Below are 15,986 nucleotides of genomic sequence, written 5' to 3'. Positions count from 1 at the left end.
CATCTCTATCAGATAAGAACTTCAAAAATAAGATAAGCACAATGTCACTATCACACCTAATAAAATTACCAATAATTTTTTAACATCCAATTCCAGCCCATGTTCATACTCCCCTAGTGTTCTCTGAAATGAATTTTGACAATTGGTTAGTTCAAATCATGTTCCAGATAAAGTCTGCACAGAGTATTTGAGTGATATGTCTCTTTTTCCAATTAATTTTTAAAATGTAGATATAATTCAATAGATGAATATTTCTTTTTTTTTAATAAAGATTTTATTTATTTATGTGACAGAGAGACAGCCAGCGAGAGAGGAAACACAGCAGGGGGAGTGGGAGAGGAAGAAGCAGGCTCCCGGTGGAAAAGCCTGATGTGGGGCTTGATCCCAGAACGCCGGGATCACGCCCTGAGCCGAAGGCAGACGCTTAACGACTGCGCCACCCAGGCGCCCCAGATGAATATTTCTTATGTCTTTAAAAAACTATAGCGGTTCCTCCTTCCTCTTTGTTTCATGCTTTTTATTTGTTGAAGAATTTCTCAATGTCTCGTAGAATTTCTCAGTTTCTGGGTTTGTCTGATTGTATCCTCATGGCATTATTAACACGTTCCTCTCCTTTTCCCCCCTGTGAATTGGTGGTTAGATCTAGGAGCTTGATTAGATTCAGTTTTCATGTTTTATGTCCTATATTTTTCCTTTCTTTTTTTCCCTTTCCTTAATTTTTTTAGATTTAGCTGAGACACATCTCCTCCAAGAGTTCTTTGCTTTATCTGTATCCCTACCCTTAGTGGTGGCTCCTTTCTCAGACACTTGTAACATTTACCTATCTATTTATTTATCCATCAAATCATTGTCACTCCTATTCCTAAAAAGGCGGGGAGTATGTGCCGAGTGCAGGGACCGTACATGGCTCAGAACTGCTATTTACCCATGTGTGGCACATAATGTGGTTGACGGAGAGTAGGAGCGCCATTCATTGCTGGTGAGCTAAATGGATAGGAAAGTACAAATCATACACCAATTATCTGCTGCTTAGTACTTGCTGCCTGATGTGTGGTTTCTCACTGGGTTACAAGCCTTCTCTCAATTCCTGGACTATGAGTCTCTTGAGGGCAAAGAGGAGGTCAAATAAATTCTTGTAGGCTGACTACTTAATGCAGGGCTCTGTCTATAACTAATGTGTGCTCAATGCATATTAAAGGGAAGACTCTTGCTCATCTATTCTTCTTTTTCTAAGGTTTTATTTATTTATTTATTTATTTGAGAGAGAGAGAGAATGTGAGAGAGAGAGAGAAAGCAAGAGCGTGCACACAAGCATGGGGAGTGACAGAGGGAGAGGGAGAAGCAGGCTCCCTTACCCCATCTATTCTTGCTGGATTCTTATGAGCTCAAATGAAAGGTGCGTGGGGAGTCTGGGTCAGTCTGTTAAGTGTCTGCCTTCAGCTCAGGTCATGATCCCAGGGTTCTGGGATCGAGCCCCGAATCGGGTTCCCTGCTCAGTGGAGAGCTTGCTTCTCCCTCTTCCTCTGCTGCTCCCCCTGCTTGTGCTCTCTCTCTCTGTTAAATAAATAAAATCTTTAAAAAAAAGAGAGAGAGAAATGTGTGTGACAAGCTTGTGCAAAAGAGTAAAGTATTAAAATATAGGTAAGTGTGACAATAATTACAATCTTTTGTACTTTTTTTTTAAAAAGATTTTATTTATTTATTTGACAGAGAGAGAGAGACAATCAGTGAGAGAGGGAACACAAGCAGAGGGAGTGGGAGAGGAAGAAGCAGGCTCCCTGCTAGCAGGCTCCCAGTGGAGCGGGGAGCCCGATGTGGGGCTCAATGCGGGGCTTGATGTGGGGCTCAATGCCGGGCTTGATCCCAGGACCCTGGGATCAGGCCCAGAACCGAAGGCAGACGCTTAAGGACTGAGCCACTCAGGTGCCCCTGTACTTTTTTTTTTTTTTTTTGGTACTTTCAATAGACGACACAATCCCCTGTTGAAATGTATGAAGATACTGCCTTTTATCACCTTTTTGAAGAAGGGGTACCTATTCCTAGGTTTAATTCATAAATGAAGAGGGGTTACAAGACCATCTATCAGGTGGTCAACTTTTTATATGTAGATTAATGGTATGGCTATCCATAGGGAAGTGTCTATTTAAAGGAGTGAAATGTTTTTAGGGTGATTACTCAAAGCTCTTTTGGTTGCAAGTGACAAAAATCTAAACCATAAAAGTTCCAGCAAAAAGAAAAGAATTTTTGGTTCATGTCTCTGGAAAATCTAAGGATATCTGTTTCTCTGGTTGTTGATGCTATCTCATGGTCTCAGGTTTGGTCAGCTTCCCTCTGTGGCCATAAGTAATTGGCCCTAAGTTGTCTTCTGTGCAGCATGATACTTTCACAAATCAGTCTTTCCCGTGCCCTACAGAAAAGTTCAAAGGAGAACTTTTAGTCATGTTAGTGTCCTCTGTCCATCTCTAAAGGAATCGCTGTGACTAAGGAAAAGGGACCATTTATTGGTCAGGGTTACGTCACATACCCACTCCCATTGGGTGGAGGATGGCACTCTAATCAATAATTTTGTCACATGTGATAGAAGAGAAGGTTTCCCCAACCCAGAGTAGGATGAGACCAGAAGAAAAGGTATAGAGGAAAAAATAGCAGATATCTGTGTGTACCCCAGGGCAACCTCAGCTCAGAGCTCTGTATTTTGCAGATCTCTCTGGAAGGTGCACTTTGTTGGAGGTAAATTCAGGGCTCTTGGCTTTCTCAGCAGTTTTTTTCCCCTTCAGGTTTGGTTCCTTTGGTCTATTAGGTCACTATTTGATGTAATGAGTGACATAATGGACTGTTTCATTACAGTTCTAAAGAGGTTATACACTGCAGTTCTAACATGTAGTTCTTGATAACCTTTAAGGGGTCAATGGAATCCTGGGAGATGCCCAATCATTAGCCCAGCCTCCTTAGAGTTTTATCCAAGGATGATCATTTAGTTTACTACTTCTGGAAGGACAAACCCACAGATGAAGTGTTAGTCCCCGAGGAACATCTTCAAGATATAATAGATAAAAGAATAACCATTGAGCAGCATTTTTATAGACTACAAATCACTTTCCCTTGCATTTGACCTTGCAACATCTTCTAAGACAGATTTGTCAATCTCCTCTGTTACAGAAGAAGAAATTGAGGCTTCTAGGAATCAGTGACACGCCCAAGATTACACAGCGCTTTAGACAAGGATTTTGGGATTTCAACTCTGAGTCTTAAAACTTTAAATTCCATCCTCTCTCTACTGCCTCCCTGACTCCTTAAGATACTTTTAAAAGAAGAAACACATCCTGCTGGAACTAATCAGAAGGAAGGTCTGGAAGTACAAATGAGCCATAACTGAGCCTGTTACTCTGTTACCTAAATGAGTGCGGAGAAGCTCAGGAGGGAGAATGATACCTGTACAGTTTATGCACCCACAAATTCACTCCTGAATTGTTAGGAAAATCTCGTTTGAACTCCCAGGCAACTGAGAAATTAGAGGCAGACAGTGACGACGTTGTTTTGTAACTTTGTGCCTTTCAAAATTAACCGAAACTTTCAAGTGCTGCTTTAGATTAAAAGTGGCTAACTGGATAAAGGGAAAAGAGCCACTCAGCTGGATGAGTAGTATTGTAAGAGTCCAGACTGAGTTATAGAAAAGGAACACACAAGAACAATTTTTACAATAATGTTTTAATTATAAAGCGAAGGCAAATTCCTCTGCTCCATTCCAATCTGAGGACAAGTTGATACGTCGCAGAAGCACTGGGAAGCATACAGGCTCAAAGTAAGTCCTTTTATTTTAAGGCAGGCTTGAAGGCACTAGAAACTTTCTAGTGCCAGAACCCTTCACGATTAAAAAAATTATTTTATTTTATTAAAGAGTTGGCGTGCCCTCGCAAATGTCTCAGCCGGGAGTAGGGGTGATGGTAGGAAAGCAAGGCTGAGTCCATTCTTGTTAATATTAAATAGCCAAGTCTGTACCCTTGAAGCAAGTGGGAAGAGAAGAGGGAGAGGAGCTGCTGACATTGACAATGAATCCAAACAGGAGTTGCAATAGCGGTGTCTACCACGTTGCCTCTGCCCCCGCCTGGCCTTCTGGGAGTTGTAGTTTTCGCGGGAGCGGCTCCCCTGGAGAGCCGGGAACGCCCCGTCCGGGCCGAACTACAGATCCCAGGCAGCGCGCGGCCGCCCGCCCCTCCCGCCCGGGTGCGAGTGTAAACTCGCCCGCGCCGGGGCGGGCGGCCGCGAGCGGGCGAGCGGGCTGAGCTGGGCACTGCGCGGGGGCGCACCGCTCGGGGGACCCAGGCCCCGTCACCTTCCCTCCGCCCCCGGGCTCTGTTCTCACTTTCAAGCAGTGAAAGGACGGGAAGCGGGAACCATGCAGTCGGAATCGGGGATCGTGCCGGATTTCGAAGTCGGGGAGGAGTTTCACGAAGAGCCCAAAACCTATTACGAACTCAAAAGTCAACCTCTGAAGAGCAGGTGAGTGGTGACAGCTGGAGGGAGGCGCGGCGGGCAGCTGGGGGGCCCCGCGCCTCACTCCCTGGGGCAGGGAAAGCCGGTCGTCCGGGCTTTGGGACAAGGACCCCGTGTCCTTGCCCGGGGGCAGAGGGCGTACTGCCCCCCGCAGTTGGGGGCCGCGTCTGCCGGGCCGGTACACGCCTGGGGGACTCCGCCCAAGTGCTCCTTGGGGGCGCGGCGGGCAGCCCGGGACGGCTGGCCCAGGTTAGGGGTCCCTCGGCTGGGGATACCAGCTGCGGAGACCGGGTGGGGGCTGGGGAGCGACCTGGCGCGCAGGTGGGGGAGGAGGAGCTCGGGACCCGGACGCTGTCCCAGTGGGAAGGAGGAAAAAAGAGTTTCTAGTGAACCCCTTTTCTGGAGAGCCTAGCGGGTTGAGGACTCAGGGAGTGCTTGGGGTGGATTGAAGCGCGACGCTAAGGGAAGCAATTAGTTCGTCTGTTGTCGCCTCCTAGGAGTCGGGCTCCTCTGGGAAAGCCCGCCCCTGGCCGCCTCCAGGTGATGCTTCCTCGAGCCCCGCCTCTCACCTTGCAGACCGCGGCACCCGCGCGCGGGCTGGTCGGGGGCCACGGGTGGGCGTGTCTCTCGTCCAGTTTAAACTCCCTGGGCAATAGAGTTCCGTTCAAATCCAGGCCTTCCCTGAAGGGGAAAAAGCCTTGGAACTGGAGGGTATTGGGACACACCTGCTTGGCAGGTCCCCTTGCTTGGCAGCGACACGTGTTTAATTTGTTGGGGACTTCAAAAACTTTTTGGAGAGAAGTGAAGACACCCGCTGGTCTGGCGGCCCACCACGTCGAGTGCCCACTTCCTATACCACCTCCATTTCCACTTGCCCATCGGAATGGGTTGGGTAGCTTCCTTTCTCTGTCCTGTGGCTACTTCTGGGCATTTCCAGTGTTTACCAAACAGGAGATAGCCGGTCAGTTGAGGTTGTGATAGTAGAGAAGGGTTTATGTCCACCCCTCTCAGTTGTGAAAGAAGATGAAACTGCCTGGACGGTTCAGCAGTGCTTCTGCACCCATCTTAAACCTTCCTGCCTGCCCCTTGCAGTGGGTAGAGTCTGGGTGAATGGGCCTGGCTGGCAGAGGGCGAGAGGGTCCTGAAATCAGGGTGGATGAAGAGAAGGGCAACTGAATCAGGAGGGGAGTAGTACCGTCTTTACTTCTGGGGTGCCTGGGGCTGGTGTTTGCTCTGGTGGCAGGCAGAACCAGGGTTGTTTCCTTTAGCGCTGTGTCAAGACTCTGAATCCAAGTCCGGAAAGAAAATCTGGGAACGGCATACCCACGGACTGGGCTGCTGAAGCAGTCTCTTTGCAGATGCTTGAAGGGGATTGGAAGGAAATGCAATTAGATGCCTAAAACCAGCCTTTAGTTGATGGTTTCTCTTCATAATGGCTGTTTTGTGTGTGAGCATAGATTGTGTGTGTTGGGGGTTGGGGGTTTTGAGTAATATTGTGTAAAGGGTATTGTTGGTTATGCTCATTGGGGCTTTATGTGCATTCGGCTGAAGGGACCAGTGTTTTACCGAGCAGTCTCTGCTTTTGCTTCTATAAGCAAATGCTTACATGGCCAGAATGAGGGAGTGAGTGTTTGAGTGTGTGTATGTGTGTGTAGTCCTGAAAGAAATGAATTAACCGGACTGTTTGGAACATTTTTGATGGGAGCTGATACATAACATTAAATGAGTTTGAGAGAGTGAGGAAAATACCATCTGGAAAAACCCAAATGAGTGCCATGAAACTCATGTTGAAGGATTTGGGCCTGTTCTTTTTCAGAGTCGGCAAAAAATTACTTGCAAGGGTGAACGTCCTCGGTAGCTAGCTAGCATGTGTAAGGAAAAATGTGGGTACGTGGGAAGCAATGGCTTCACACGTTGAAGCTAGAAACAGGTGCGGGACAGAACCGGTATGGAGAGGAATGCTAAATTAAAAAAGTTGTTGTAAAACTTGTCTGTGGAGCAGACACATGCTCTTTGAAATAAACCAGTTAAATAAAATCTGTGAATAAATATATGGGGTTGGCAAAATTTCCCTATACTGTTTTCCACAGTTGTCTAACTTATTGTCATCGGCATCTGTTGTGTGACTTTAAAAGGGCTACATGTTGTTGGGGGCCTCCTCATGGCTTTTTGTCTGAAGTCTTTGCCAGGGCACCTCCCTTCTTGTAAGTCTTGATTGGAAAAAGCAGAAAAGGAAAGGTTAAGCCTGCCATAGCCATTTCGTCTATCAGTTGTATTCTCTGGATTGTCTCTTGGAGTTGAAAATGTGTTCAGAGTCGGCCCACCTCTCAGCAACTCCTCTGCTCCCACTTTGGTCCAAGTCCTCACCAGCCCGTGCCAGGGTTATTGCAATAGTCTCTTAACTGCTCTCTTGCCTTCTCCTCCTACCCCTTCTGGTGGATTTTCTACATGGCAGCCGCAATGTTCCCATTAAAATCGGCTCTCAAGGGGGGAAGCAGATTTTGCCCCCCAGGGGTCATTTGACAATGTCGGAAGATATTTTTGGTTATCCAAATGGAAGGGCATTGGTACTGGTCTTCAGTAAATGGAGGCCAGAGATGCTGCTAACCATTCTGTAATGCAAAAGATAGCCCCTGCAACAGAGAATTATCTGGCCCTCAGTTGTCACTCTGACGCTGAGAAATGGCAGATTAAAACATGCCACATCATGTCATTTTCTGCTTAAAATTCTCCAATGGCTCCCAGTTTCAGTAATACTCAAGATCCTTTAACTGGCAAAAGGCAGCCTATATGGTCAAGCTCCCTGTCAGTTCTGAGTTCATTTGCTGTCGCCAGACTCATTTCTTCGCTGTTTCTGGAACACTCCAGACCCTCCACCATTAGGCCTTTGTATGTTGTTCTTGCTGGTGCCTCTGCCTGGACCGTCCCTTGCCCAGAGAGCCACAGTGCTCACTGCCTCACCAACTTCAGGTCTTGCTTTTAATATTCTTACCAGGCCAGGCCTACCTCACTACGTACAACTGCTATCCCTCCAAACTCTCATCTTCTTTGTCCTGCTCTATTGTTTCCATAATATTTATATTACAACTGACTCTGTCATTTCTAATATGTTATGTTTATGTTTCTCCCCACTAGACTGCCAGCTTCAAGGGAGCAGGGATTTCTGTCTGTTCTTGTTTACTGTTGTGTTCCTAGAATCTAGAGCAGAGTTTCTTAACCTCAGTGCAATTGACATTTCGTGCTGGATAATTCTTTGTTGTGGGAACAGTCCTGGACATTGCACGACGTTGACCAGCATCCCTGGCCTCTGCCTGCTAGAGGCGAGTACCACCCTACCCCCAGTTGTGACCACCGGAAATGTCTCCAGACTCTGCCAAATGCCCATGAGGGGCAGAGTCACCCCTGTTTCAGAACAGTTGGCCTAGGACATTGCCTGGCACAGTAATGATTTGTTGTTTGAACAGGTGTTGCTTTCTCCCTGAGGTTTCCACTTCGGATGGGGTGCTTGGTTCCGATTTTGCATTCAACACTGCAGCTGTTTAAAATAGGTATCCACCAAGGTCTCTCCAAAGGGGAGCTTATATGTTCTTCATTTGGGCTAAGCTGAGATGTACAGGTATTTCATGAGAAAAGACAGTTTTGTTCCTAACCCAGACCTCCTGGCCTTTAGGAATGGGAAGCTGCTGGACTTAGATCATGTGAACCCCCTTTTGATCATATTCACTGGCAAATCTATGTTAGAGGAAGATGCATGCTATGAGAAAGGTTCTAAAGAAGAATTGTTTGCAATCCGGTTCCTCCAGCAAGGTTTTTGAAGCCTTTGTATATTCTCCTGGGAATGAGCTCTTCATGGTGGGTGGCAGGGGAAAGGTGCCAAATATCAAGGGTGAACCCAGAATTCACACGTTGGCACAGTCCCATCAGGGAAACACATGTGGAGTTGTTCAGTGTGTTCCTAGCAGTGCAGGAGCTCTCTGTAGTCTTTGGGACCTGAAAACATTTTCAAACATGGTCACATCTCTCAGGTTTAAGGTCCTCTCGTTCAGTTTACTGGGTGTGAAATTCAGTGGCTTTGTAGTTGCTAATGCCCCTTTCCTGGACAGACTTCAGAATTGGCCTAATCTATTTCCAGTTTCTTCTCTTCCCAAAATTTTAGTTATGTTTTAGGTAACTGTTGTCTAACTTCCTGCAAACTAGAAATGGGAATGAGAGTGAGTCTTAGGTTTATTATGGCAAGATAGGATACAGCGGTGGTTCCCAAATGCTGATTTATAGAGAGATGTGTGAAGTTTTCACAGGTTTGTGGTGAAATGAGAAAGACAAAGACTATTGTGTCACACGCACACTCACATGTTTTAGTATAAGGCCGTTGCCATTTCTTGGGTTTATTCTGAGATTTCCTATTAAAAATACTCTTTCTGAACCTGTGTGTTCCCCACTCTGTCTTTCCTTCTTATTGCAGGCTGGGACCCAGACACGGTGGTGGTAATCTTGCTTAACCATAAAGCCAAGGGTATTACCCTAGGGAACCCTGAAAAGACAAGGTTAGAAGGAACATGGACATCTGAATGAATTTGGGGAACACAGCTGGCTGTCTGTCTAATCTATCAGCTCGAACTTGTACTTGAAAGAGAAATAAATCTCTCTGATTAAAAAAAATACACTTTTATGAAATGATAATCCATTCTTGGCAAAACACAACTGTCAATCTCTTACTGGTTTCTGAGAGTTTTCTTGATTTTTCTGTCTGTCCAATCTGCAGGGAACTGCCAGCATTATTCTGGCAACACTTTAACTAGCTGGGTGACCTTGGGCAGGTTGGGTGACTCCTAACTTCAGTTTACTCATCTGTCTAATGGAGGCCTGCATCCTAGGGGTCTTAAAAACAGTAGCTGTGACGTTGACTGTGGAATAGTATTAGCATGGTGCCAGGCATGTTGTAAGGGTTCAATAAAATGTTAGCAAATGGTGTTCTGGTTATTAGTTATTATTTCTTTATTACTTAGCAGTGAGTCCTGACATTCCAGAAGGTGTTTGCATTTGGTTGTCTTTGGCTTTCTTCCCTAAGGCCAGAGTTGTTGGTGAACAGCAAGTCTCCTAATGAATACTACCACTTAATGAGGTATTCAGATAAGTTTTTTTTTCACATTTTCTATTTTTGATTCAACCCATAAAAATTTACTTATGCTGGTTAAAAAGAAAAGCAGTTGTGGCCTTGGTGCATACGTAAAACCTCACGTTCAGCATGTGTCTGTTGAGCTCTGGTATGTGCAAATTAACACCAATAAACATAGTTAACGTTCATGGAGCACGTACCCGGCACCAGCCCCTAGCCTAAGTGTATTTATGTGTGTGGACTTAGTCTTTGCAAAAACTTGCATGAGATGATAATAATAAATAAAAACAATCATGATATTAATTATAATTTTTAAAACTGGTAATTCTTACACAGTGCTTACTCCCTGACAGGATTGCGTCTGTATATTTTGCTTGTATTCAGTTAGTTTTCACTTCAACCTTGGGTGTATGTATTTTTATTATTCTTATTTTTTTTAAAGATTATTTTTATTTATTAGAGAGAGAGAGAGAATGAGTGGTGGGGGGGCAAAGGGAGAGATTGAGAGAGAGAGAGAGAGAGAGAGAGAGAAGCAGACTCCCCACTGAGCAGGAAGCCCGAGGTGGGACTCGATCCCAGGACCCGGAGATCATGACCTGAGCTGAAGGCAGACACTTCACCAACTGAACCACCCAGGCGCCCCTTATTATACTTATTTTATAGAGAAAGACGACTAGGGTATAGCAAGTGAACGGGCCTGGATTTAACCTGAGAGCGCCTGGCTCTAGCCCGAAGCTCTTGTCCCCCGGCCTGTGCCGCTGTGTAGGAGGCACTGTGCACAGCCGTGGACATGCAGAGTCGCATCGTTCTGTACCTTCTCCAGAGCTCCCAGCAGGTGAAGGAAAGAACACATGGACCCAGCTAAACATATAAGACACAGAGTGATCTTGTGGGGAGGTGGGCATCAGCAATGGGGATTTCATGGAGGAAGGGACATTGGAGGCCAGTTTTGTGAACAGGCAGGGATGTTTGAGTTTGGCCTTGAAGGTCAAGCAATACTCAAGCATTATTTCTCTACAACATTAAATAAAATGTTAGACGTCTTGGAGGACATATCCTAAAATAGACTTCTGGGGGTTTGGGTTGCCTTTTAAATATTTAAGCAGACTCCCATACCTTCCTGATGGTCTGTGAGCACGCGGTGGGGGCAGAGACTGGAGGCACATGGCCGGGTTCAGAGGGAGCCCCCTGAAGTGCTGTGCTCACAGCTTTGCCACTTAACTGCTACCTGTGTGTTCAAGACACTTAGCTTCGAGGAGCCTCAGTTTCTTTAACAGTGAAATGGGGTTAAGAGAACCATTCTCTTACTGTTGGGAGAAGTTTTAAAATGGAGATAATATCTGTAAAAGTGCTTTGCAGAGGGCCAAGCACACGTTAGTAATAGAATTTTTTCTTTTCTACTTTACCATGGTAAAGTATTCTTCTTCATAACAATAACTAAGACACATATAGATTTCGTGAATCTGAGGCAAAGTAGACCAGATCGAGGTGCCTCAAACTGGCAGATGTTCAAGTCTTATTATGCAAATTAGTTTTGTGGTATGATTAGATGGAAAATTTGATTAAAGTGGATTGTAAGTGTTGGTTCTGTATGTTATTAGAGATTTCCTTTTCCTGAGTACTGCTATTTATAGAATTTATTTAAGTGTATGTATGTGTGTGTGTTTTTAATTGCCTTTGAGTTCTGCAGTGCAGTTTGCACAGGCTGATGTTTATATCTGCTCCAGTTGTGCAAGAAGTGGAAAATATCCTTTTTTTAGAACAGGTCACATGTGCTTACTGTCAGGAATAGGACCTCAGTGTAAAAAAATGTATCTTGGGACAAATCAAAGTTACTAAATTTCTCCCTCCAACTGCTTTGTTTCAGAACTGGCAGTATTAGGATAAATAATAGGGGGAAAAAAAACACTCAGCTAATTTTTTTTTTTTGGGCATTTTTCAAGGACAGTAAGCAAAAGTTTCATTTGTTTTGTGTGTGTGTTTGTGTGTTCTAAGTATGAAATGTACTTTGCTGTTAGGTTTGTCTCATCAAAGTAAATTATAAAAATATGTTTGACTCCACTCCAATTATATGCATCATTTGGAGAAAATAATCACAAAGATGGGTCAAAGATATTAAATGGAGTTACTACAGGCTTTTGATATTGTATGGACAAGTTGCAGTTTGTAAGACGGTTTTTGTGGGTCTAGCGAACCATTGTGTACTCTAGGGCAAGGGATTCCTTCAAGTCATGGAATCTATCTTTACGGAGGCAGATGTAGGCTGAGGGCGAGAGGACCTGCAAGCACGTCTGGATCTCTTTTGCAGTTCCCCGCCCCCTTCCTCCTGTTCTCTGTTCCTGAGGTCTTGGGGCGAGGACCAGGCTCCTCCTTTTCTCTAGGGTGGTTCTTAAACATGGCTTCCTTATTTCTTTGCTATGTCTTTCCCTCCTTTGGCCTTTCACGCAGGCCACCAAGAATAAAGGGTGGTGTTCACACGAGACCTTCGTCCTGAGAGTCAGAACTATGAGGTCCTTGTCTTCAAGTGCCCAAATTTCCAGAGGGCTTCTCAAGCAGTGGGCGCTGCCCTGCGTGTGTTGCAGATGATAACCTATTGGTTGTTTCCCACCTGAGTCAGACGTTGAGCCAGGGGAAGAGTGGGGTAAAGGTGAGAGAAAAACCCACAGGGAAGTAAATGGTACCTCAGAATCATGAGGACCCTAGTGTCCTCCCCAAGATGGTTCTAAAACATCCCTCGGTCACTTTAAGCAGAGGCAGCCTAACTTTGGGTCAGAAGGACCTGGATTTATTTGTTTTTCCGTCTCTCCCTTCTTACAGCAGTTATTTATTAAGCGCCTATGGTGTGTCAGGCTCTGTGCTGGCCAGGGGAATCAAATGTAGAACCAGACAGGCAAGGTTCCAGCTACCATGGCGCTTCCATTTTGGAGATGGAACATAGTTAATAATGTACCAAATAAAGGGACAATATAATTTTTGTTGCTCAATAGGGTGTAATTGATACAGTGTGATTGGGAAAGAAGGGGCTTTTTTGATTGGGTCTGATATTAGGAATGACCTCACAGAGGAGGTGATTTTGAGGCAAGACCTGAATGTCTGAAAAAAGTGTTCAAATCTTGAGGCTACCACTCGCTAGCTGTATGACTTTTGACAAGTTACCCAACCTCTTCAAATGTCAGTTCCCTAACCTCTTGGAATCTCAGTTCCTTCTTTTGTAAAATGGGGCAGTAGCTACCTTGTAGGGCTGCTGTGAAGATAAAAGATATTGCTTGTAATAAAGCAGCTAACATTAGGCTTTACCTCATAGGTGCTCAGGAAGACACATAGGACTGGTTTAAGGTCATACATGAATAGTGGAGAAAAATACAAACATTAATCTTCCCTGTAACTGTTTATAACTTGGTTTTAAGTGTTTTCCTAATGTTGAATGAGTCACAGATTTATGCTTGTCTTTATAAGCCTAACCTCAGACTGAAAGTGGAGATGGGTCTTGTTATTTTTATTATCCTTTCTTTCCTCCAGGATCATCTTACTCAAGTTGTCCCCTTGCTCTTCTCACTGTTGTTGCATTGAGATCATTCATGTTTGACCATGCTTTGCCTAGGAATGGTTTCTGGCTGAATTTTGAATTCAGTTTTGGTATAAAGGAGAAGTCCAAGTGCCCTAGGATTAAAATGAAGACCTTGAGATTCATGTAACACAATATACACGTACACCACGAACAACTCTCATGGAACTCCTGACTTGCAGTTCTGTGTTTCAGCCCCTAGATCATGCTTCCTCTCCACACTGATGTGAAAATGTCAGTGTTGGTGCAGAAATGAAAATCCAAGAAGCCTCTCTTCCCACACAGCACCTCAAGCTTTCATCAGTGTTGACATCTACAGGCAATAGCGTGTTTTTAATTCAACAACTTAAAACAAAAATCTTCAAAGCACTTGAATTCCAGTAGCTGTGTTCTTTGATTCAAGTACTTGTGGAGTGGTGACTTTCAAAAGGAAAAATCCTGGGTCATGGGAGACCAAATATTTTAAATCCAAATGCAGTGAGTTACAGGTCTATGGAGTGCACGGGTAGAATCCTGTCCTTCTATAAGAAAATTGTGGGTTGTTGAGCAACTTCAGGAAGGCATCTGTGGCCTTCACCCTCTCCACCCCCGCCCCTTCCCCAAAGTGGGATAACTTGCTGAATCATTCACATGCATGTGTCTGTTTTCCTCGGTGATCAAAGGCAGAATGGGAAAAGTGCTTGTCTCCACTGTTGGAAATGTAGAATTATTTTTGTAGAACACGTTTTCCTTCTAGGAGACTTAACTTGTTTCGGCGAGAATAAGGCTTGAAGCCGGGAAGATTCATTTAGCCTGATGGCAGAGGTTATATATGCAATTACGAACTGACAGATAGGAATGCTACATTCATTTCGGTACCTTTATTGTAAAATGTTCCTAAATACTAACCAGTTTCAAGACATAGGTTTTTCAGAACATCCATTTCATTTTTGTAACCAGATATTTGAAACTTGGTGAGAGGAAAAGCACGTAGAAGCCTTAAAGATGATTTTCCTGATGAACTTGGAACCTAGCACAGTCCTGAGAAAGCCTACTGGAGGATCTCAATGAGATGTGACCACAGTATTTGTCTTGCTTGCATCTCTCCCAAACAGCTGGAGAGAGTACTCTAAAATTGAGTCCGTGAACACATGCGCAGATACTGTAACAGTCCCTCCTCCAGCAAAAGAATTGGGTACATTTTTGTTTTGTTTTTAGCCTTTGAAGATTTTCAGCAAAAGATGGAAAGGTAGTATTTCAGGGTTAGCTTTGCTTTGTTGTATTACTGAGCCCGCATAACCGCACCATCTAAATTTAGAACATTGGCACCTTGGCCAGTAGAACCCTTTGCAACTAATTTATAATGCTTTTGGCAGAGAATAACTATGAATAAACATGAAAATAGTATTGGTCAGTTAGGGTCATTTACTTTCAAGGGAAGAGGATGACACCAGCCATGCATTCTTGAAAATTCTCTTTATTTATTTTTAAAAGAAGAGTTTGTAGTAGCTTATTAAAACAGTCCCCAAAAATATAAGCAACTAGCATGATTCCTGGTGACATTCCAAATAAAAGTTTGTCCATTTGCTGCAAGGAAACATGTTTAGAGAGTAACTTGTGAGAGAGTGGCACTGGCTTGTGTATTAGACAATTGGTGTGTAGACTTTTTGGAACCATACCTTGCATCATCTTGTCCACTTGTCTTTAGGCAGGTAAACACTAATAATGTTTTATCTAAGTAAATGCTGTATATGTACATGTTAAATGATGGGATCCCGGAGTGCAGTTTTAATGACACTGATTGCATATGGAAGCTTTAAGTCTTTGTTGATTCAGAAACTAACCAGAAGGTTTGATGGCACTTGCTTGGTCATAGCATCATAATCACTGAGAGGCATGATTTAACAGCAGGAGACTGAATGGCAAGGACAATTAATTGGGGTTTGTTTTTGGAGCCAGTGATACTGATTGAATCAGTCATTCTGCTGGTCTAGTGTACCCCTCTTTCTCCCTCTTGGGTTCATATACATGACATTTTCTAATCATTTCTCACTGGCAGCCAACTTGCCTTTCTTTATGTGTTTTCCCTAGTGGACACCTTTAGTTTGCTTGCCTATAATCTCCTTTCCAAATTCTGGTAACAACCCCTTCCCACGTGCTCAGCCCATCTGCTTCAGTTTCGTGGCTCCAGGAGTGGAGAATTTGACACAGGCCTTGCCACAGTTCTTTATCACGGAGATTGGTTTTAGGGAGGTGAATGCTGACTCGTGAAAATGAATCCCAGGATTTTGTTAGGGTGCTAACAGAAGGAGATTTTCTTTTTATTTCCATTGATTTTGAACTTGGGAAGATGTCAGGGTTTAGAATAAAGCCATACCTTGTAGGCAGAGAACAAGCAAGTTCTTTTTTTTTTTTTTTTAAGATTTTATTTATTTATTTGATAGAGACAGCGAGAGAGGAAACACAAGGGGAGTGTGAGAGGGAGAAGCAGGCTTCCCGCTGAGCAGGGATCCCGATGTGGGGCTTGATCCCAGGACCCTGGGATCATGACCTGAGCCGAAGGCAGATGCTTAATGGCTGAGACACCCAGGCGCCCCAACAAGCAAGTTCTTAAATTAGGTTAATGTTAGTTGATGTAGCAAAGTGGTGTGCAACAGTCATACGTGTAAATAGTTCCTTCCTGGCAGGCGGCTTTCCTCCACATGGCAGTTCAAGTACTCACACTCCTTCCATCTTCTGGTTCTCCCTTTGCCTAGGACCCTGGAGTCCTTCATGTTTGGTGGTAGAAAGGAAAAAGAAGAGGAGAAGGCATAACTAAGGTCCGAAAATGAC

At 44.3% G+C, this 15,986-nt stretch overlaps 1 protein-coding gene across 7 annotated transcripts in view; it reads left to right on the top strand.

The window, feature by feature from the left end:
• MITF (melanocyte inducing transcription factor) overlaps positions 1-15,986 on the top strand; it is a 284,834-nt gene that overhangs the window by 63,186 nt on the left and 205,662 nt on the right. For 4 of the 7 annotated variants that reach the window (XM_040628569.1, XM_040628567.1, XM_040628568.1 and 1 more), the window contains exon 1: positions 4,232-4,500. The exons of the other annotated variants lie outside the window; for them this stretch is intronic. In XM_040628569.1, the coding sequence (XP_040484503.1) occupies positions 4,397-4,500 (104 nt within the window). In that variant the 5' untranslated portion in view covers positions 4,232-4,396. Of the gene's footprint in view, positions 1-4,231; positions 4,501-15,986 lie in introns of those variants that run through there. 7 annotated transcript variants of the gene reach the window in all.

The sequence above is a fragment of the Ursus maritimus genome, unplaced genomic scaffold, assembly GCF_017311325.1.
Source record: "Ursus maritimus isolate PB19 unplaced genomic scaffold, ASM1731132v1 scaffold_14, whole genome shotgun sequence".
In the NCBI taxonomy this organism is placed as follows: domain Eukaryota; kingdom Metazoa; phylum Chordata; class Mammalia; order Carnivora; family Ursidae; genus Ursus; species Ursus maritimus.
This window is presented reverse-complemented; position numbering and strand designations above follow the sequence as displayed.